Source organism: Acartia tonsa, chromosome 3 (assembly GCF_053477335.1).
Source record: "Acartia tonsa isolate MP-2025a chromosome 3, ASM5347733v1, whole genome shotgun sequence".
Lineage (NCBI taxonomy): Eukaryota > Metazoa > Arthropoda > Copepoda > Calanoida > Acartiidae > Acartia > Acartia tonsa.
Window position 1 is genome coordinate 59,248,187 of NC_137262.1, and position 24,194 is coordinate 59,272,380.

A 24,194-nucleotide genomic window follows, 5' to 3' on the forward strand; every position below is an offset into this window, starting at 1 on the left:
TACTTTGCTGTAACGTTTTTGCAAATCTTTAAAAACACCAAATAAATAAGCTCACTAACTTTAAATTTAAATTTCGGATCATGGAAAGAAATTTAAGTAGTGGGTTTCGTCGTATTTTCACAGTAGATTTTAATACGCTAGGATTCGGTTAGGTAAATGTTACTGATTGCCTCTCAGGGTTAGGAAATTGGCCCCGCAGACTTAGAGCCCCCCCCCCCCACAGGAGCGTAAAATAGGATAAAAGCTACTATGAAAATACGACGAAACCCGCTACTTCGTTTTCTTTCCATGATCCGAAATTTCTCTATTCTTTACTATACGCATACTCCCCTTTTTATTGAGTTGTTATTGCTGCGCTACATTAAATAATAACTATTCTTGTTTAGATTTGATCTCTGATTGGGAAAATATTTTTAGAGGAACTATTTAAAGAATGCTGCTTTTTATTCAGACTGTACAAATTCTACATATATGTAAAGCTTACAACTAATTACAAATTAAAATGTTTGACAGTATAAAAACAAGGAAATTCACCCATGGATTCTGGGATTTGACAATGGATGTCTTTTCCTCCCCCAAAGTCTTTTGTGTAGAATTATGTCTTTATTGGATGTTAAATTTTGGTGGAATAGTTATTTCTCCCATCGTATTATAAACAGCTTTGCGCAGATATCAAAATGTACAATTATAAAATTAATCTTAGTCAAATTTCCCCTAAGGTGAAATGGACAGACTGACTGGCTGACGGACAGACAAAATGATTTATACAGTAGCTTCGCTACTAAAAATGTCAGAAAAAAAACTTACACATTTGAGTAGCTTGATCTCGTCCAAGGCAGTTTCTGTATAGTGGGAGGCACTCTTAACAACCTTCAGAGCAACAAACTTCTCGGCTCTAAACATAGTTAAGTTAGGTTAGGTAAGGATAGGGCTAATCCGCGGAATTTGTGTAAATGACATGGTGCCTAATGGTTGAGGGGTAGTGTCCTATTAGTTGGATTAATAACTTTGGGGACTTTATTGAATTTGATATGTTTATTCATTAAGTTAAGTCTCCAAACGTACCAACCACTAATTGTAGTCTATAAAAGGGGTAATTTAGTGTATCATCATTGTGGTTGTACATCAATTTATCGGCCATTGTCTTATCCCTAAAGATCTCTGGGTAAAGAACTAAAAATATAGGAAAAAATTGTTCTAGTCAACCCAACCAAGACCAAAGGCCTATAATAACTTGATATTAAACCTTGAATCTTTAATTTAAAAAGGGTAATGAAAAGATGAGGTATGGAGACTTTTATATAAAATGGCAAGTCATAATTTGTCCATCTCCGTATATCTTAATTTGTCTCCAGAGTCTATTCTCTGTAATTCCTCTCTATAAAATGAACAAAGTCCGTTAGGATTTCATCAAATTGAGCTATTAGATTAGAGGGAAAAATATGTTTTGTATTTTGAATTACATAAAAGAAATTAAAGGTTTAAAAATTCGATGAAGGTATAAGACAATTAATGATAAATTGAGTATAATATAACATCATAATTCAAATTACACCGTTTATAGATTATAATTATTGATGGAAAAGTTTGGACACTCTTATAATACATGTGTGTAATTCTTAAGGTGCCAGTATAATATACAGTCCTATGTACCCTCCCTCCCTCGAGCACTTTTATATAGAAAACTCTGTAGAACGGTTCGAGGGTAGGAATGTAGTAGAAAAATAGCTTAAAACCACATTAAAGCTCATATCCTTATATCCTTTAGACAAAAAAAGAACTAGCTACTTTATATTTTAGGATAATAGTAGTGGATTTTTTTACCTAAATAATGTTCCTCTAATTGTCTACCTTATTTTTATGTAGAATAAATGTAAATTATCCATTAGAATGTACATATAGGGGTAGACAATGAATGCCCTCGAATCAGCACATGAATAAAGATAAAAGTAAATACAATTTTAAACAGATATTTTAAAATTGTTAAAATAATTTCCTTTTAAATTTTGCTTATTAAAACTTATGAATGTGAGAAGTGTTTAGATAATAAATAGTAAAAAAAACTAAGCTCTGAATGTAAGGGGCCTTTTGGTATATCAAATGAATCGTAGCATCTTAAAACCTTGCATGCAAGAGGCAGAATGTCCTTATGTTTGTGTGTAACGAAAGAATTGGCTAACCACTGGACCAAAATGGTTCTTATTTTTAGTAGAACGAATGATTTTAACTATTTTGGAGGAGGGTTCATCTACCCTCTAATAGACAATCAAATCTGGAAAAACAAAAATTAATTGTCGTTTATTGGCAGTTCCCCGCCCTTTTTAGAGACCTCTAAGTGTTATTAATTAGGCAAAAAGGTAAAAATAAGAATGATTAACTATTTTAAATAAAATGAATCAAACCATCCTTTTAATTCCTGGAACTGTCTGTTCTTATATGTCAGAAAATGTATTATGTTTCATATACACAGGGTCAAGGTTAGATAAAAACCAATGATAGATAGTTAGAGAAAAAGTATAGAATGATAGATAAATAGTAAGGATAGATAGATAGTTTTGGGTAAGATAAACATACAATTGATAGAAAATGTGTACTGTTTCATATACACAGGGTCAAGGTTAGATAAATACAATAGATAGATAGTAAGATATAAAGCATAGATAGATAGTTTTGGGTGAGATAGAAAGATAAATATGCAATAGATAGAAAATATATTATGTATATATACACAGGGTCATGGTTAGATAAATACAATAGATAGATAGTTAGATATCTAGCAGAGATAGATAATGAGATAAAAAGCATAGATAGATAGTTTTGGGTAAGAAGATAAATATGGATAGAAAATGTATTATATTTCATATACACAGGGTCAAGGTTAGATAAATATAAAGATAGATAAATAGATATAAAGCATATAGATAGATAGTTTTATGTCTAATTAGATAGTTTTGAGTAAGATAGAAAGATAAATATACAAGGGGTAGAAAATATATAATATGTTTCATATACACATGGTCAATGTTAGAGAAATAGATAAATAAATGGTATAATGTAGGGCGCGAAGGCCGGGCGTCAGCCACCTGTACGCCTCAGGAAATTCAACCTTTACATTTTTAAAAATCAACTGGAAGTCTAAACCTGACCCTAATAATTAAAAGTATTGGATGCATAAGTAATTAGAAAATTAAGATTCAAAGTGAGATAAATATGATAGATAGTTAAAAGGTAAGATCGATACATGTACTATGGATAAACAATGATTGTGTTGTATATACCCAGGAATTATAGATTATAGTTAAATATATAAGTACTAGCGGCTACGCCCCCAAAGGCCTCTGGGGGCACTTGAGGGGGGGGGAGTCGAATTTGATAACCCAATTTCTTATTTAGGATTTTAAAAGAAAAAGTAAAAAAAAATTTTTTTCGGGGGGGGGGGGATATTTTCATTTTTGGGGGGGTTGGGGGTGTCCCACCCCCCTAAAAATAGTTGTAAACCTTCCTGGGACCTACTGGGAGAAGCTACCCTGTTAAGAATCCGATCGGTTTAGCGGTTAGCGAGATCCTTCGGAACAGACACACAGACAAACAGAAAAAAATCCTGTTACTTTAGTATAAGGATATAGGATCAAATAATGATAAAATTAGAGGAAATAGAAACTCGAAAGATGAAAAGAAAAATATATAGAAAAAGTAGAAAGATAAGAATCTGCTAATCACTGAACCAATATGGTAATATGGTTTACAGTGAAGATTTTTAAAATAGTTAATAAAGGATGGCTTCGACCTGTAGGTCAAAAAGTCCAACCCAATTTTTTAGTTTACTATTTCTTTTTAAACACTAAAATTCAAAGTGATTGTTTGATACTCCCCCCCTCTTGCTTCCCTCAGTTGCTTCCCTCAGTTGCTTCTAAAGGCCTCTAGAGGCGTGGCGGCTTGTAAAAATAATATAAAAAGTAAGTAGGATAGATAGATATTTAGATTGATAGAGATAGAGATAAAGAATAAAGTATAGTAAGCAAGCATAAATGCAGACAGACTATGACTGATTATAAACCAAACAGACAATTCAAGAAAGAAGGATAGTACAAGTAACCAGGGACTAAGGGATATAACCGTCAATAGCCAACAAAATAATCTTTACCATAATCACTATATTTTATGGACCTATGATAGCTTGAAATTCTTAGGTAGAAAAAAGGGATGTAGAGTTGTAACCTTTCCTGAGAAGTAATACTTGACTAAGTAGTAGGTCAAACTAATTGGTTCCTATTACAACAGAATATACAATGTACAAGTTCTTTACAAGTACATCTACAAGTTTATCCCAGAAAGAGAGGGGACAATGGGATGTTTATTACACAAGTTCCCAAAGTCCTTTTCTTGTTCCTTGGTTTAACAACTTTGGGGACTGAATTCTGATTGGTTGATTGATTTGATTGATTGTTTAAACCACTAATTTTAATCTACAGAAGAAGTAATTTTGTTTATCATCATTGGAGATGTTAATCACTTTATCGGTCATGGTCTTATTCCTTTAGATCCCTAAGTTTATGCTATAGATTTCACAAAAAGGCAGTCTGGCCGTCATGGATGTTTTCTTTAAACGACGGGAAATTTAATTCTCATATCTATAACTGAAAAAATTTTGAAAATTGGACCATAAACACTGAAGATATGGTGGAAATGTGAAAAATACAAAAATAGCCTAAAACCTGCAAAAAGGCAGTCTGGCCGTCATGGATGTTTTCTTTAAACGACGGGAAATTTAATTCTCATATCTATAACTGAAAAATTTTTGAAAATCGGACCATAAACACTGAAGATATGGAGAAAAATGTGAAACATACAAAAATAGCCTAAAACCTGCTAAAAAGGGGTCCGACCGCTCTTAATGTTTTATAGTTAATTGTGCTCCTTAATAATGGGAATATTGTCAAAAAATTTCAGCTGTCTATCTTTAATAGGAGCCGAGAAAATCGCGTTTCCCCTATTCTGTCTTACACGGACGGACAGACGGACGGACGGACATTTCGAATTATAGAGTAGCTTCGCTACTAAAAACAGGCTTAAAACATTTAAAAACTAGTGAACAGGTTTATTTTAATCTCCTTTTTATTCTTTTAGTTTTCAAATTATATAGATTCTTAAAATAATGGATAAATGGATTAATCATAATAGATTGCATTATTTGTTCTGATATTTTTAGTAGCGAAGCTACTCTATAATTCACAATGTCCGTCCGTCCGTCCGTCCGTCATGAGACAGAATAGGGGAAACGTGATTTGCTCGGCTCCTATAAAAGATAAACAGCTGAAATTTTTTGACAACATTCCCATTATTAAGGAGCACAATTAACTATAAAACATCAAGGGCGGTCGGACCGCTTTTTGGCAGGTTTTAGGCTATTTTTGTATTTTTCACATTTTTCTCCATATCTTCAGTGTTTATGGTCCGATTTTAAAATTTTTTTCAGTTATTGATATCACAATTAAATTTCCTGTCGTTTACAGTAAACAATCATGACGGCCAGACTGCCATTTTGCAGGTTTTAGGCTATTTTTGTATTTTTCACATTTCCACCATATCTTCAGTGTTTATGGTCCAATTTTCAAAATTTTTTCAGTTATAGATATAAGAATTAAATTTCCCGTCGTTTAAAGAAAACAACCATGACGGCCAGACTGCCTGTTTGCAGGTTTTAGGCTATTTTGTATTTTTTCACATTATTCTCCATATCTTCAGTGTTTATGGTCCGATTTTCAAACTTTTTTCAGTTATAGATATCAAAATTAAATTTCCGGTCGTTTAAAGAAAACAACCGTGGCGGACAGACTGCCTTTTATCAGGTTTTGGGCTATTTTTATATGTTTTACACATTTTCCCATATATTTGGTGTTTTTGGTCCAATTTTCAAACTTTTTTGGGATATCAGTATCAAAATAATTTTTCCCATTGTTATGAGAATCTTTTATGTAATCTACTTTGACCGTCGTCATCATTAAAAATAAAACAAGGTTTTGTGTTTATTTTCTCCAATAAATCTATTCTTGTTTTTAATAAATACACTTTAGATCTACTTTTACGTATTTCCATCCACGATTTTTTGTGCTTCGCTACTTATGGATGTTGTCATCCTTGTTATATTCCTAAGTTATGTATGTAAATTAATTTCACATGTTTTGTACATTCTCATACATTTTAAATATTAAAATACCAAATTTGAAATTTTGGATTAAATTAAGACAAAAGAGTTTTGATATTTGGAGCTTAGTGAGCTCAGTAAAGTATTAACAATATACGTTGTTGTATTAATATGTATCTTTTATACAGGGTTGTGTAAGAAAGATTATTTCCCTCAATATGCCATTGAAACACTAACTATCCCCCCCCCCTTAACTTATAATATTTTAAAAAAAGGTGGGGGGTGTTATAGTAGTTTGTTATCCTATACCTGCCATGATCTAACCCAGTGGGGCTACCCAGTTACATATATAACCTAACCTGACCTAAAGTAATAAACAAATAAAAAACTGCCTTCCTCTTATTTTCCAAATGCTTTTGTTTCAATCAGCAATTATGCTGGGCTTTTAAGGTATAAAACAATAGACGATAAATTATGATGAACAAAGTAACCTCTTCTGTAGACTACAATTATTGCTTGACAAGTTAAGATAATGTAGGTTTTGTACATCCCCAATTAGGAGATAGTAAAATAAAATATTGTAATAATATAAATTTGAGTACCAATTTAGATTATATCGGTCCTTAAAGTTTTTAAAAACACGTTCTCTTATGCGTTGGCATAAACTTTGGATATTTTGATCAAATATTGTTTGGGTGCTACAAAAAAATTATTGTCAAAACTTTCTAACCTACAATTTTATTTTGCAGAAATAGCAATTATAATTATTACATTGTGGGTATAAAATTGTACAACTTTTTATCGTCTAGCATATTATCCCTTAAGATTCCTTGAATACACATCTAGTTTTTTAGAAAAAAAGCTTTAACACCCTGTGTTTATTTATAATGTTGCATAAGTATTAGGTATGTAATATATCTCTCCAAACATATACATATGTTCATGTATATCATTTATATTCAGGGAGGGAGGGTACATTGAACTGTAAATTATGCTGGTACCCCAATTCTTTTAAACAGAAATATTACATTATTATCAAGTTTAATTATTTTGTACTAATTAGCAGTGTCCAAACTTTTTCCACCTTTCATTTCCATCTACAGAAGGGGTAATTTTGTTTATTATAATTGGTGGGTGTACAACAATTTTTCCTCCATTTTCTTATATCTTAAGATCCCTGTATTTATTTGAATATACTCCAGAGAAACTTGGGTAATCACTTAAGCATTGTAAGCATGTAGAAACAAATCACAGTGGCAAAATTAAACAAATTACGGAGTTTATAAGTTAAATCGTTCACATTATAAAGATTACAATCTATTTTTGTAATATTCATAGATTTTAGAGGATAAGACAATGAACGATAAAAAGAGATCCATCCCCAATGACTATAAACAAAATTACCCCAACTGGAGATCAAGACTATTGGTTAAAATGTAAAGCCAAAATATTAAGTAAATAAATGAGAGATTGTGTAAAGAAAACTTTGATTACCTACCATTAAAATTTATTGTAGAATGTCACTTCCCATTCTTGAAATTGTCAAATGATACAAAAAATGATACAAAAAATACACTTTTGTTTAAAAACTGCTGGAAAATTTGCACTGTGAAAGCAACTATAAGGTAAGATACATATTGTTATAGGTTTGTTGCAGGGAGGGAAGGGTCATTGGCCTGTTTATTATACTAGTCCCCAAAGTTTTATATAAATATTTTCTTATTAGTTGGCTTAACAACTTTGGGGACTTTTACTGAATTTTGATTGGTTGGTTCATTAAGTTGAGTGTCCTAACGTTTCAACCACTTATTATAATATACAGAATAGGTAATTTTGAGTATAATCTTTAGGAACGTATATCAATTTATCGGCCATTGTCTTATTCCTTTAGATCTCTGGGTTTGTTGTGTTGTTTGTATATGGTGTGTGTGTATGTGTGTGTGTGTGTGTGTGTGTGTGTGTGTGTGTGTGTATGTGTGTATGTGTATGTGTATGTATGTGTGTGTGGGTGTGTGTATGGTGTCTGGTAAGTTTCCATTGTGCGTAGATAATATATCATTCATCAAAGACGTAAGTTTTTTAGTAAAAGAAAATGCTTCATATATAAAAGTAACAGATATATATCTGTAGTTTAGGATCTCACTAACTTCTGTAACGATTTTGTTCTCCTTTATTTTGAAGGATCTAACAGGTGAAGGTAAGGTTTGAAACTGTAAACTTTTTAAGATTCCCCTCACTTCCTAAAATGCTCTTAGAGGACTTTATGGGGCATTGGGGTAGTATTTTATTTAAAAGGGAGGGTTTTGTTTTGTAGTCTTGTACCTTTGTGTAAAACTGTTTCCTTATTTATAACTAGCGGCTTCGCCCCTAGCCTCTAGGGGCTTTGCCCCAAGAGGTTTGATCAAACCAATTTTCGTATTTTAGATTTAAAATAAGAAAGAAAAAGAAAAAAAAAAAATTTTTTTGGGGGGGGGGTTAGTCGACCCCACTATTTTTTTTAGTTTAAAAAAAAAAAAAATTTGGGGGGGGGGTATTTTCATTTTTTGGGGGGTTGGGGATGTCCCACCCCCCAAGAAAATAGTTATAAACCTTCCCGGGAACTATGAGAAGCTACCCTGTAAAGGAGAACCCGATCGGTTCAGCGGTTAGCGAGATCCTTCGCTACAAACAAACACACAAACAAACAGAGAGACAGACAGACATCGTTCTACTTTGTATTATAGATTAATTGTAATTCATATTTAGTACATTTTTAAAAAGTTTTAACTTTATAAGAAACTTAATTAAAGTGGGCTTTTTTAGTTTATAAAAGTACATGATAATATAGTAATAGTAACTTACAGATAAGCTTTACAACTGAAGATAAGAAACGTAAGAAGAGATAAAGTTTGATAAAAAAATATGTTGCATTTCTTTTCATAAGCAAGCAACATAATACAAAGAAAACTTTATATAAGAAACACACTGTCCCTTAATGCAAGCAAGACATTCTGTCCAAATTTTGTAGTGTCAACGTATATTGGTGTATTTTGTAGTCATATATTAGAATATTGTTATGTCATATTTATTGTTTTGTTATGTTGTGTCATATTTTTCGTGTATTTTTCGTAAAGTTGCATGTTACCATTTTGTCAAATGCGCTTATTAAGTCAAACTGTTCCTAATTAAAATGTATATAATTGAAATGGTCATGATTAAGAACATGTTGACTGAACATTAACACAAAACTTTATGGAAAATTACTCTAAAAAATGACCCCCTTTTATTTAACGTCATTGTGTCAAACTTCTAAAATTTATGAGAATAAGACTGCTATCCACGGATAGCAAAATGAAAAATTATATAAGATTAATTATAGTTTTGTTGGCTCTGAAGGGACGAAGGCACGGACTAACAAAACTGGTATTACTATAATGATTTATATTTTATTATTCGTGTAAAATTGTTTGTAATACGATACGATACATGATTTTTTAATATGGCTTTAAACCGGTTCTAATATTAATAGGTTTCGAAGCCATACTAATAACGGATAGGTATATTTTTAAAATAGTTTTTAAAAAGTTTATTTTCATTGTCTTAAAAGAATTAAATAGCAGCGTATAAAAGAATATCTATTAGATGTTGTATATCTTGCATAATGTTCCCAGGAAAATAAAACAATAAAAAATGTTTCATAACAACAAAAATGCACAATTATATATTATTTGGATATAGGTTTTATATAGATGCGCAAAAAAAGACAGAAAAATTATGAAAAAGTTGGTTCAAAAATAAGATGGAGGTCAAAATAAATGTATTAAACATAGATATAGAATCGAGTAAGAAGAATAAATTTCTATTTGTCAATAAACAAACAATTAGAAAATATATATGAAGAGTTAGAAAAAAGATGATAGCTATGAGTAGTAAATTATAATATACCTTTTATGCCAAAATCTATATTTATGCTACATATGCCAAAAACTGACTTACACTAAATTTCACGTTATTAACATCTTTGAATAGAGGAAACTTTTTTTTTAAGGGGGAGTGTACAAAATCTAAAAAATGGGATAACAATATTGCACATGGAGGGCTTTAACAATAATTTGAAAGGGTTAGAAAGTCTTTTTTTGGGAGAGGGGGTAAAGGAATTAATAGAAATGAAAAATCAACTTACTTGCTGTCCCAACAGAGCCAAACTGTAGAGAAATGTCCCCAGCCAAGCTTTCTGATTACGTTGTATCTGCCCTCAAACTTATCTCCAATGTTAACAGGGTGATATCCACCTGAAATATAATTATATAATATTTATAATTACGTTGTATCTACCCTCAAACTTATCTCCAATGTTAACAGGATGATATCCACCTGAATTATAATTATATAATACTTCTAATTATATTGTATCTACCCTCAACCTTATCTCCAATGTTAACAGGATGATATCCACCTGAAATATAATTATATAATATTTATAATTATATTGTATCTGCCCTCAAACTTATCTCCAATGTTAACAGGATGATATCCACCTGAAATATAATTATATAATATTTCTAATTACATTGTATCTGCCCACAAACTTATCTCCAATGTTAACAGGGTGATATCCACCTGAAATATAATTATATAATATTTCTAATTACATTGTATCTGCCCTCAAACTTATCTCCAATGTTAACAGGGTGATATCCACCTGAAATATAATTATACAGTGTGTTTTTTTTATGAGAACTTTTTTGAAAGCAATTTTACCCCACTTATCAAACTTATCTCCAATGTTAACAGGGTGATATCCACCTGAAATATAATTATATAATATTTCTAATTACATTGTATCTGCCCTCAAACTTATCTCCAATGTTAACAGGGTGATATCCACCTGAAATATAATTATACAGTGTGTTTTTTTTATGAGAACTTTTTTGAAAGCAATTTTACCCCACTTATCAAACTTATCTCCAATGTTAACAGGGTGATATCCACCTGAAATATAATTATATAATATTTCTAATTACATTGGATCTGCCCACAAACTTATCTCCAATGTTAACAGGGTGATATCCACCTGAAATATAATTATATAATATTTCTAATTACATTGTATCTGCCCTCAAACTTATCTCCAATGTTAACAGGGTGATATCCACCTGAAATATAATTATATAATATTTCTAATTACATTTATCTACCCTCAAACTTATCTTCAATGTTAACAGGGTGATATCCACCTGAAATATAATTATACAGTGTGTTTTTTTTATGAGAACTTTTTTGAAAGCAATTTTACCCCACTTATAGTTATCAGAATTGAATGATTAATGGCTCATTTTCTTCGTTTTTTAAGGCAATTAATAGAACAACAAAAAATATTTCAGTTTTTATTTAAAAGTACAGTAAAATCTAAATTTCAAAACTTAGGTGTCAACATATAAAAATGGTTTTAGCGCATTTTTCTTAAAAAAATGGATTTTCTGTAGTCGACTTTGGGGGGCCAGTACTCCCTCCCTGGTTGAGATATGACCTTCAAACTTTGATATGTTCTAGTACATGTCCCTAATAGTATCTGTATACATTTTTAGCTCTATATCTCAACTTTGAAGTGTTTAGCAGCCATTCTTGCAAAAGGTTGATTATTTGAGCATAAGAAAAATGCGCTAAAACCTTTTTTAGATGTTGGCACCTAAGTTTTGAATTTTAGATTTTACTGTACTTTTAAATAAAAACTGAAATATTTTTTTGTTGTTCTATTAATTGCCTTAAAAAACGAAGAAAATAAGTCATTAATCATTAAATTCTGATAACTATAAGTGGGGTAAAATTGCTTTCAAAAAAGTTCTCATAAAAAAACACACTGTATAATATTTCTGATTACATTGTATCTACCCTCAAACTTATCTCCAATGTTAACAGGGTGATATCTACCTGAAATATAATTATATAATATTTCTAATTATATTGTATCTACCCTCAAACTTATCTCCAATGTTAACAGGATGATATCTACCTGAAATATAATTATATAATATTTCTAATTATATTGTATCTACCCTCAAACTTATCTCCAATGTTAACAGGATGATATCCACCTGAAATATAATTATATAATATTTATAATTATATTGTATCTACCCTCAAACTTATCTCCATTGTTAATAGGGTGATATCCACCTAAAAGAATTAGTTCAAATTAAATAGGCTTTATAGATTTTCTACATTTTTGGTATCATTTCACCATAATTGCCTTTTAGTTCTAGTCAGAAGGTAGGCCACGCACAATCTTCCTTTGATTGGGCACGTTTTGAGGCACTACTGAAAGATGAGATTTTAGCACCATTTATAGTTGTAGGGCTACTTTATAAATTGACTATATCTGTATGACCTTTTGTAAATCTAAACTATAAAATCATGTAAGTTTTTCTACTAAAGATGTAAAAATTTTCAGATTATACTAAAAGTTGAATAAAGAATATTGATAACCATTCTCAAATGGCCAAAGTTCTCTATTCGAGTTGGTTTTATACTATTTGAAGGAAGGGAGGGGATATTTGAATGTTAATTAAACTTGTTCCATAAGTGTTATATACACATTAATTCATTTATCGTGGTAATAAAATGTTTGGGACTTTTATAAAATCTTGTAATTATTGGTGGAAAAGTGTTTTTAACCACTCAAAATTTTATAGTACCCAAATAAAAGTGAGAAGGTATTCATAAAATTTTGGGTACTAGTATATTTAAATTCTAATGTCCATTCCCTCCTTATATAATGGGAGATTCTTAAAGGATTTTTTCTTCTTTTCAGGCCTCTATCTATAGAGGCCGAATTTATAACTGAAAGAGGACTCAATGATAAACTGAATGCGATTAACTTACTGGTCTACTGGACTATGTAGCCCTGGGAATGTGTGTAATTTATGGCTGGTTTCCTATCCAAGTGCATTTAGATAAAACTCAAGTTAGAATCAAATATGTATACCAGAGGTGTAGCTCCCAATATTTAGATAAAACTCAAGTTAGAATCAAATATGTATACCAGAGGTGTAGCTCCTAATATTTAGATAAAACTCAAGTTAGAATCAAATATGTATACCAGGGGTGTAGCTCCTAATATTTAGATAAAACTCAAGTTAGAATCAAATATGTATACCAGAGGTGTAGCTCCCAATATTTAGATAAAACTCAAGTTAGAATCAAATATGTATACCAGAGGTGTAGCTCCTAATATTTAGATAAAACTCAAGTTAGAATCAAATATGTATACCAGAGGTGTAGCTCCTAATATTTAGATAAAACTCAAGTTAGAATCAAATATGTATACCAGGGGTGTAGCTCCTAATATTTAGATAAAACTCAAGTTAGAATCAAATATGTATACCAGAGGTGTAGCTCCCAATATTTAGATAAAACTCAAGTTAGAATCAAATATGTATACCAGGGGTGTAGCTCCTAATATTTAGATAAAACTCAAGTTAGAATCAAATATGTATACCAGAGGTGTAGCTCCTAATATTTAGATAAAACTCAAGTTAGAATCAAATATGTATACCAGGGGTGTAGCTCCTAATATTTAGATAAAACTCAAGTTAGAATCAAATATGTATACCAGAGGTGTAGCTCCCAATATTTAGATAAAACTCAAGTTAGAAATAAATATGTATACCAGGGGTGTAGCTCCTAATATTTAGATAAAACTCAAGTTAGAATCAAATATGTATACCATGGTTGTAGATCCTAATATTTAGATAAAACTCAAGTTAGAATCAAATATGTATACCATGGTTGTAGATCCTAATATTTAGATAAAACTCAAGTTAGAAATAAATATGTATACCAGGGGTGTAGCTCCTAATATTTAGATAAAACTCAAGTTAGAATCAAATATGTATACCAGAGGTGTAGCTCCTAATATTTAGATAAAACTCAAGTTAGAATCAAATATGTATACCAGAGGTGTAGCTCCTAATATTTAGATAAAACTCAAGTTAGAATCAAATATGTATACCAGAGGTGTAGCTCCTAATATTTAGATAAAACTCAAGTTAGAATCAAATATGTATACCAGAGGTGTAGCTCCTAATATTTAGATAAAACTCAAGTTAGAAATAAATATGTATACCAGGGGTGTAGCTCCTAATATTTAGATAAAACTCAAGTTAGAATCAAATATGTATACCAGAGGTGTAGCTCCCAATATTTAGATAAAACTCAAGTTAGAATCAAATATGTATACCAGAGGTGTAGCTCCTAATATTTAGATAAAACTCAAGTTAGAATCAAATATGTATACCAGAGGTGTAGCTCCTAATATTTAGATAAAACTCAAGTTAGAATCAAATATGTATACCAGAGGTGTAGCTCCTAATATTTAGATAAAACTCAAGTTAGAATCAAATATGTATACCAGGGGTGTAGCTCCTAATATTTAGATAAAACTCAAGTTAGAATCAAATATGTATACCAGAGGTGTAGCTCCCAATATTTAGATAAAACTCAAGTTAGAAATAAATATGTATACCAGGGGTGTAGCTCCTAATATTTAGATAAAACTCAAGTTAGAATCAAATATGTATACCAGAGGTGTAGCTCCTAATATTTAGATAAAACTCAAGTTAGAATCAAATATGTATACCAGGGGTGTAGCTCCTAATATTTAGATAAAACTCAAGTTAGAATCAAATATGTATACCAGAGGTGTAGCTCCCAATATTTAGATAAAACTCAAGTTAGAAATAAATATGTATACCAGGGGTGTAGCTCCTAATATTTAGATAAAACTCAAGTTAGAATCAAATATGTATACCATGGTTGTAGATCCTAATATTTAGATAAAACTCAAGTTAGAATCAAATATGTATACCAGAGGTGTAGCTCCTAATATTTAGATAAAACTCAAGTTAGAATCAAATATGTATACCAGAGGTGTAGCTCCTAATATTTAGATAAAACTCAAGTTAGAATCAAATATGTATACCAGAGGTGTAGCTCCTAATATTTAGATAAAACTCAAGTTAGAATCAAATATGTATACCAGAGGTGTAGCTCCTAATATTTAGATAAAACTCAAGTTAGAATCAAATATGTATACCAGAGGTGTAGCTCCTAATATTTAGATAAAACTCAAGTTAGAATCAAATATGTATACCAGAGGTGTAGCTCCCAATATTTAGATAAAACTCAAGTTAGAATCAAATATGTATACCAGAGGTGTAGCTTCTAATATTTAGATAAAACTCAAGTTAGAATCAAATATGTATACCAGGGGTGTAGCTCCTAATATTTAGATAAAACTCAAGTTAGAATCAAATATGTATACCAGAGGTGTAGCTCCCAATATTTAGATAAAACTCAAGTTAGAATCAAATATGTATACCAGAGGTGTAGCTCCCAATATTTAGATAAAACTCAAGTTAGAATCAAATATGTATACCAGAGGTGTAGCTCCTAATATTTAGATAAAACTCAAGTTAGAATCAAATATGTATACCAGAGGTGTAGCTCCTAATATTTAGATAAAACTCAAGTTAGAATCAAATATGTATACCAGGGGTGTAGCTCCTAATATTTAGATAAAACTCAAGTTAGAATCAAATATGTATACCAGAGGTGTAGCTCCTAATATCTAAATAAATGCTGCTTTTTTATTTTGCGGCTTATTTTATGTTGGGTTAGTTTAAGTAATGGGTCTTCCACAGGGTAGGAGCTCCCTGCAAAGGCTAGAATCACATTTACTTTAATTTGCATGTTTTATTAATTTAACAATAGGAAAAATAAGTTAACATTTAAAAGAAATTGCTTTGATTGGATTACAGTTGGGGATAAAAAGTTTTCCATTATATAAACCCTTCCTGATTCCCGATATATATGATTAGCTACCAAGATCCCCAACCCTGGCTAAGAGACTTTGGCATATAATATAGTTGTGCAAATTCTTTTCTTATTCTTATTCTGATACCCACTCCCATCTCCCCCCCCCCCTAACCAATGTCATGCAAGAACATGATTGATTTCAGTTTCAAAACCAAGGACAAATTATCAGGGAGGGAGTTGACATTGGCATTGGAAATTATTCTGGTACCCAAAGTTTTATAAACACAATCTTTCATTCGTTGGGATGAACTTAGAGACTATTAATAAATATGGATTGAATGATTCCTATCAACAGAAAGGGTAATTTTGTTTATCATTATTGGAAAGTACACTGATCTATCCTTTCTTTTTTAAATCTACACTCTGTAACAGTATATGTCTGTTTGTCCTTCCGTCTATAGGAAATGATAAAATTTTTGGGTACAGTCCCTTTCGTGGCAACGCCTCTTAAGGGGCGATTCGTCGTTTTTTGTCTCCTATTTCTAGCACCTGCGGGGCCAATTTCCTAACTCTTCGGGGCAATCACCTTACCTAACTTTGCCTAAAATAAACTATAAATGCTACTGTGGAAATACGACGAATCGCCCCTTAATTGCCACGAAAGGTACTTTACCCAATTTTTTTCTACTTAAAAGTTTAACGTTTTTTTTTTCACAAATAACACATAATTACATAATGACAATGGGTTAATAGTAAAGACTCTAGTGGGCTATGTGTCGCTTCGGGTATAAGACCTTTCTCCACGCACCTTGAAACATACATACAATACTTATGATTGCGTTGTAAAGCCTCCATTCACCCATAAGACAACCAACTCTCTGAGATGCACGACCTTTGTCTGAGAAGTCCCAACTGTGCATGGTAGCGAGTTGCGCCTGTTTTGGGCCAAGGCATTCCCCCCACTCTAACTATTTACGTCGCGCATCTGACATAGTAGCAGTGGGAACCATTTTTAACGTCTTTAGTTATGACGCGGTGTAGGACCGAGATTCGAACCTATCACCTTCCCGACGACGAGCGGATGCGCTATGTGTTAAGTCACGATCGCGGATTTAATGACAATGGGTTGTGTAAATTTTAACTTAAAAAAAGCAAAATGTTTATTTCCGTGACCGAATTTTTCCACCTGTAAAGCATGAAGAAAAAAAGTAGAACGCACATAAAACGCTTTTTACATACATTGCTAAAGATAATAGATATACAATGTTACATTCTTTATAAATCTTTTTACTAGCTTTGTTATTTCTGATACGTTTTTTATTAAGAAGATTGTTTTTAGAAGCGCAGATATTCTATAATAGGACATGTTAGTTCATCCATCCGTAACATTATCAGTGTTAGTTATATTATACAAATACCTTGTTCATAAACGGATGTTTATTATTGTAAATTAGCTGTAATAGAAGCAAATAACTAAAAATAATTGGTTATTGCTGCGCTACTTAAGGTTATTTGATAATCCAGGGAGGGAGTGGACATTACACTGTTTTAAAAGCTATTTCTTATTCGTTGCAATTAAAACTTTGGGTACTTTGATCAAATCTTGATCATTTGGTACAAACTAGCAGTGTAGAAACTTTTCAATCCATAATTTTATCTGTAGATAATATATTTTTTATTTATTTTGCTTTTCACCCATTGTCTTATCCCTAAAATCCCTGTAATCATAAGCATATATCATATGTCCATAAGAACTAAACAAAGTAACTCTATACTCTGACTAAAAATAAAAATATGAAATTCTTTACAAATTCTTTGTAATTAATGAGTGTACTTGAAATTAAAACCTTCACTAAAATGACCTCACGGGAAATGCCAGAAAAATTCTTTGACAAATGTGACAATGAATTTCGCAATTTAAACAATAGCAGAATAAGGGAACAATTATTTTTAATGGTGACAGTAGACCAAGTAGTCAAAGAAAGTTTTGAAATTACAAATAAACAGTGCTTTTAAAAGATGCTCCAAAGTCTTTTCAAATACTTAACTGTAAAATATTTTGTAGGCTTAGGCAATACTATTAAATATCCAATCCTAAGCGATTAGTGGGGCAATTTTTTTTAAGAATCCACCTCAGATATTCACTGGTCATAGATCAAAAATAACTTTGTAGACAATAAAAATAGTAGATTATATACTAAGTACACATTGGTACTGGGAATCCTTACAAAGAAATTTACACGTTTTTCTTGAATAGCAGCAAGAAAATTACGTCTGACAAGCGGACATTTTAAAATCTATCTAAAACTAAGAGATTCTTTAAATTTATTTTAGCTCTTTCTGTCATAATGTAAAAAACCTTAGTGTTTAATGCGCTAAATCTACTTAAAATTTTAGCCGTGATTAACAGGGACAGCCGCCAGCAAGTACAAAATCTGCAGCCGCAGTTTAAGCAACTTTTATTTCTTCAAAATTCTACAACCAATCGCCGATCTTTTCCCAAATACGCAGCTAAAAAAATGCTACACAAACAATTATTATAAACTTAAAGTAGAAAACTGCAGACAACCTTTATGAAGGTCAGAGTGGTGATTGTCTACTGATATGATTGCAGACAAAATAAATGTAATATGTAACAATCAACTTATTTACACTAGTCATTTACCTTTTACATACCAGTATTATTAGTAACAAAATAAAAATAAGATTGTTTGATTTTGTATCTACATATAATTCTTTCAATCTATTCACATTTTTACAATATGTTTACATCTATTGTTTATTCTAATATTGTATTGATTAATCAATGAATCAATTTTCAATCATCTCTCCATCAAACTATGGAGAACCAATCTATTAAGCAATTAATAAATCTTCTTCAAATTCATTAATCAAACCATTAATCATTCTAATAAGCAATCTATTAATTTATCTATTCATCAGGCTATTAATAAATTAATTAATCTATCAATTCATCTATTAACTAATTAATCTTTAAATCCATCTATTAATCAATCTATGGACAATCAATCTATTAATAAATCTATTATTCAATCTATGGATCAATCTATTTAGCAATCCATTGATCAAAATATCAATTATCTAATAAATAAAAATTTTATTGATACTAATCAATCTATTATCAAATCTATTACTCACTCTTTTTATCTATCTATCAATCTATATCCTATAATATTACCTTTAGTATAATCTTGTCCTGCCTCTTGTTCATCTTCGTCTGAGAAAACTTCCTCCTCCTCAGTTTCATTACTGGACACATCACCTCCTCCATTGGCGCCAACACAACGTCTGTCTGACCCTCGCAACCTTTCAGCTCTAAAAATTAAAAGTTGTCAAAGCCAAGTGCAAACAGATGCAAGAAATTTAAACAAACAGTTATTTTAGTAGAAATAAAGTGCTTAATATAAAAGGATTGATTTATGAAGGGTTTATAGGAGGGATCTTAAGAGATAAGACAATTGCTGAAAAGTTTATATATATCATCAATGCTTCTGATGATGAATAACAAAATTACCCTTTTTGAAAAAAATAATTATTGGTAGAAAAGTTTGGTCACTGCTAGTATGAAACAACCAACCAAAATTTATTAAAACTAACCATAGTTTTTGAGCCCTCGATTGAAAGACTATTATTTTAAAACTTTAGGTATCAGAATAATTTAAAGACCAATATTAACATCTTTTTCTTATATGTATTGTATAATATTCATAAATGATATAATTGCTTTGATCAATAACAAAAAATATGCATAAAATCAAACATTGTATTGTATTTATATTGTTTAGAATAATTAGAATATACATATTATATTTTATTACCCATTAAATTGTTGTAAATACTCGTATCACCAGAATTATGCTCAAATCTTGAACATAAATATTTAGAATAAACAATGGTAAAATACAGAGATCTAAAGGGATAAGACCATGATAGATATTTTTTTTATTTTTGTACATCACAAATTGTGATACACAAAGTTAATCCTTCTGTAGATTACAATTAATGGTTGAAACGTTTGAACACTAAACATAATGAATAAACCAAAGTCCTCAAAGTTGTTAAGTCAACAATTAAGAAAACATTATTTTAAAACTTTGGGGACTTGTGCAATAAACAGTCCATTGTCCCCTCTCTCTCTGGTTACAATAATATCCAGGATATTTAGCATATTTATCAAATATTTGTGTCTGCAATAAAATCATGGGATAAGGAAATGTAGGACAGCTAAAACAAAGCACAACTCATAGAAAGATATTAAAAGAGATAGATAGATATCCCAGATGGATAAACAAAGCAGAATGATATCCTGTTATCCTGTCAAGAGTAAAGACAAAGGATTTATGTCTAAATAAATGCTGCACAGTAAAATACTTTAATTCTATGAAATTCTATTATAATATCTAATACATATATGAAATAAAGGGAAATAGTAAGTATTTAAATGTATTAAAATGAAAAAATAATTAAAGTATATAAATCAAATCTAAATGTATTATATAAGTACAATCAAACAAAGGTTAATAGTTTTAATTGAAAAATGATAAAATAAAATTTAAAAAGTCTAAAAGTTATCATATTCAATTAAAACAACAAAACAAATTTAATATTAGTTTGTTAGTAACTGAAATTGATAAAAGCATGACTTAAAAACAGGTAATTACTTGAAGTAATTATGTTTTTATTGGGTTAATCTTCAAGTTTTGATATTATGTCTAGACTTGTAAGAAATTTGCCACAGAAATGGAGGCAATTCAATTAATTTATTTCATAACTACTTCAAACCTTTGTCAAGTTATATACATTGTTGTTGCTATATGTACATTAAATATTCATTATGCTCTATCCCAACAATTTAGATAATTTCATAACTTAATTATGTAATAGCTGATGATTCAAAATACAATCAAGAAATTTAATTAGTTCAAAAAACTAATATTTTCTTTCAACAGTAAAAATTTTTTTTTCTTTTGCAAAAACTTTTAATTTAAATATTTGCTATAATATATATTAAAAGAGCATAATTTTTTTTGCAAAGATTCCAGTCAAATACGCTTATTAGGTCAAACTGTACTTAATTTTTAACAAACGCATATTATAATTAAACATATAATTAAGAACAGTTTGACATAATAAGCGCATTTGACTGGAAGCTTACACCCAATTTTATAATATTGTGAAAAAATGAGGATCTTTTAGATAATTCAATATAAAAAGGTCTTGGAATGTCCTTTTAGATTGAACTCCTGTTCAAGTGTTGGCACAAACAGGCAAGGAATGGGTTTTCTATAATTCCAATATTTAGTGGCTGCTGTGTGGTCAATGCAATGGTCAGCAGCTGGAATATTCCTATTTTATTTTATTTTTTATTCAGCTCCCCCACCCTCTATATTAAATGGAAAGAGTTTTACAGTATTCCTTGGATAACTGATTAATATCCAATGGATTAGAGCCGAATTTCAGCCATACTGAAAAATAATGTCTAGCATCATATTATATCCAGATTTCTACAAATATAAAAAAAAAACAATTATAAGATTAAAACCAGTATCTCAAAGCTAACAAAAAAACTTGTTTTAATTGCACAATTTTGTATCACTGGAAAGCTGTTTATAATATGATGCCAGAAATAACTATTAAACTCTTTTTTACTTTGTAGGTATGAATGTAAGAATATTTTTAACAAATCTGTTTTTGGATGATATTTTAAAATGCAGTTAAATCTTTCATGTATGTTTTTTTTATATTTTTTTTTGTCTTATTTGAACAAATAATAAACTTTATAAAAAGAAAAAGTAACATAGAAAAGTAGAGAAATAATTGTTTTAAATTTCCTAAAAGTGGAAAGTGACCACTTTTCATTCTGAATTGGTAAATCCATTTCGTGGTCTGGGTACAATAGTAAAAAGATCAATTCAATAAATTTTACTTTAACCCCAGATCTATCCATAAATTACACAAAATTGAATAGCACCCATAAGATATTTCAAAAATAGATGGTATAATTACAATTTGAGATTTTTAAAATAAAACTTTTTAAAACTAAAAAGATTGTACTTCTGGTGTCTACGCAACTTTAACATTATTGAATAATGTAATCATCATTTTTAACAAAATATTTTTAGAATTTATTAGATATTATAGTTAGTGAAAACACATTATTTTTAGGACAATTTTATTTGGTTAATAAATATTAAAGCTCACACCTTCACACATTCTACCTAAACTTTATATATTCTTTGAACCAAGGAGTTTCTGACACAGACTGTTCATCGTCCGATTCAGTTTCATAGCTGATGTAATTTGTTTTGTGTAGATTATCTGTCTTGAATGAATGGGAAGAAGTTTCACTTTCAAGATCATTGTTTTCATACTCACTTTCACTGTCATGTGGCGGCATGGGTAATTCTTCATTATCAATATCATGATCATCACAGTGTTCATCATCAGAAGTAGGTTCCTCAAGAACTGTTCTGTAGGATCTGTTGACAAAAATGACATTACCATTGTTCTGCACACACTCACTCAGCTCCTGCTGGGGAGCAGGTGCTGGTGACGGTACTTCTGAACAATATGTTTCCCCACCATCAAGGCCATTATCATCAATAACAGCTCTTTGATCATGGTGATCATTTAGATCTTCTTCATCTGACTGATTTTGATCTTCTACAAGAAGAATTTCTTCATTATACCCATTTGATGTTTCACTTAACTGAGATTCTTCACAAACATAATCATTATTGCTTACAAGGTCACTAATTGATTCAATCTCAACATTATTATCCTCATATAATGTGTCCTTGGATACACTAACTGCTGTTGACTTTTCAAATGCATTGTCTTTAAATTCACCTTCATGAGCATTTTCACAAATATCTTCTGTAAGCTCAGAAGATTTTAAATCTTGGGGAATTTCAACATCAACCAAAAATTCTTTGGTAATAGCTTCTTTAACAAGCTCAACATACCTTTCTTCTCTTGACTTTAGAATACTTTCATCACTATGATCACAATTTTGAAGACTATTTTCATAAACACTTCCAAGAAAGGCTTCAATACTAGGTTGATTAGTAGCTTCTGGGGTTTTAACATCAAGATCCACTGTTTCTTCTAAATGCTTATCCTGTTCTGTGGAAAAGTTACTTTCATTTTCAATAACCAGCTGATCATCATCAAACAGATCACTGGCTGTATCAGTACCAGAGTCTGTTGACTCACGGATGCGTTCAATTCTCTTGCTTTTGGCAATGAGAGACACATGGCCTATTTGGTGTTCCTCTTCAAAGGAGGTGCTCTGACTTCTATCCCTCAGAAAAGCATCATCTTCATCATCATCAACATCAGACCATGTTGAGACAAGAGCGCTGCAGTCATGCTCCTGTTCATCTGATGTGTCAGATGCAGACAAATGTTTCCTCTTGCTGACCACTCCATCATCTTCATATGTATCTTCATTCTTCTCTTCTCTAACATAGGAATGGAATTAAAAAAGAAAAAAATGAACATCAGGCTTCAAATAGTTAAGAATAAAGATTAAAAGTTTGTGAAATCAATTACAGATGTTTAGTACCTGGTATCAATAACTCCATTATTGTACAATAAGGTTAGAGGACCTCCTGTAAAAATAAAGTAAAATAAAGTAGTATGGAATGTTGATGAAAATAATTAAATATTTAATTTAATTTGATTAATAATCTCATTATAATGAGCAAAAAGTTTGATTTAAAAGAAGTAAGAAAGATACCTCCAAGTATATTAAAATTGAAACACTTTTTCAGTGCAAAAACCAAGAACACTAAAAACATTCATTAACTTGTCATTAATCTTTACACACTTTTAAAACTTAATGAGTTTCCATTAGAGTGAAACCTATTCATAATTTGTTTCAAAATTTAAAACAAAGAGAGTTGTTTATGTTAAACATATATATTCCCATTAAAAAATTATATTTAAGGCTTTTTTTGTACAAGCAATGCCTAGGCTAAGCATATCTAGAAGACACAGGAAAGCATGAGTTACAACATCCACAAAGCTGTTCATCAATTCATCGGACTGTTCAGTTCAAACTTTTAAATTTCAATATTTTTTAATAATCCTTATTCAAAACTTCATACTCTGTATTTTAAGATATTATGTACAGGTTTTACTCAATATCTGCCAAGATCCAATAAACAATAAATCATATGAATGAAGTGAGGACACACACCATAATTCCCATGACCATGAACCATGGGAA

The 24,194-nt window shown here is 30.5% G+C and overlaps 1 protein-coding gene across 4 annotated transcripts in view; it reads right to left on the reverse strand.

Moving 5' to 3' along the window:
* The window catches only part of LOC145314719 (SRSF protein kinase 3-like), a 144,680-nt gene that overhangs the window by 49,130 nt on the left and 71,356 nt on the right, over nucleotides 1–24,194 (reverse strand). Inside the window, exons 1-8 of one of the 4 annotated variants that reach the window (XM_080154747.1) lie at nucleotides 23,935–24,015; nucleotides 23,703–23,753; nucleotides 23,529–23,574; nucleotides 22,180–23,424; nucleotides 19,140–19,276; nucleotides 10,549–10,580; nucleotides 10,308–10,384; nucleotides 808–895 (exon numbers count right to left, since the gene is read on the reverse strand). In XM_080154747.1, coding sequence (XP_080010873.1) covers nucleotides 808–895; nucleotides 10,308–10,384; nucleotides 10,549–10,580; nucleotides 19,140–19,276; nucleotides 22,180–23,424; nucleotides 23,529–23,574; nucleotides 23,703–23,753; nucleotides 23,935–23,998 — 1,740 coding nt within the window. In that variant the 5' untranslated portion in view covers nucleotides 23,999–24,015. Of the gene's footprint in view, nucleotides 1–807; nucleotides 896–10,307; nucleotides 10,417–10,548; nucleotides 10,581–19,139; nucleotides 19,277–22,179; nucleotides 23,425–23,528; nucleotides 23,575–23,702; nucleotides 23,754–23,934; nucleotides 24,016–24,194 lie in introns of those variants that run through there. The other 3 variants (XM_080154746.1, XM_080154748.1, XM_080154749.1) reach the window with 3 other exon arrangements.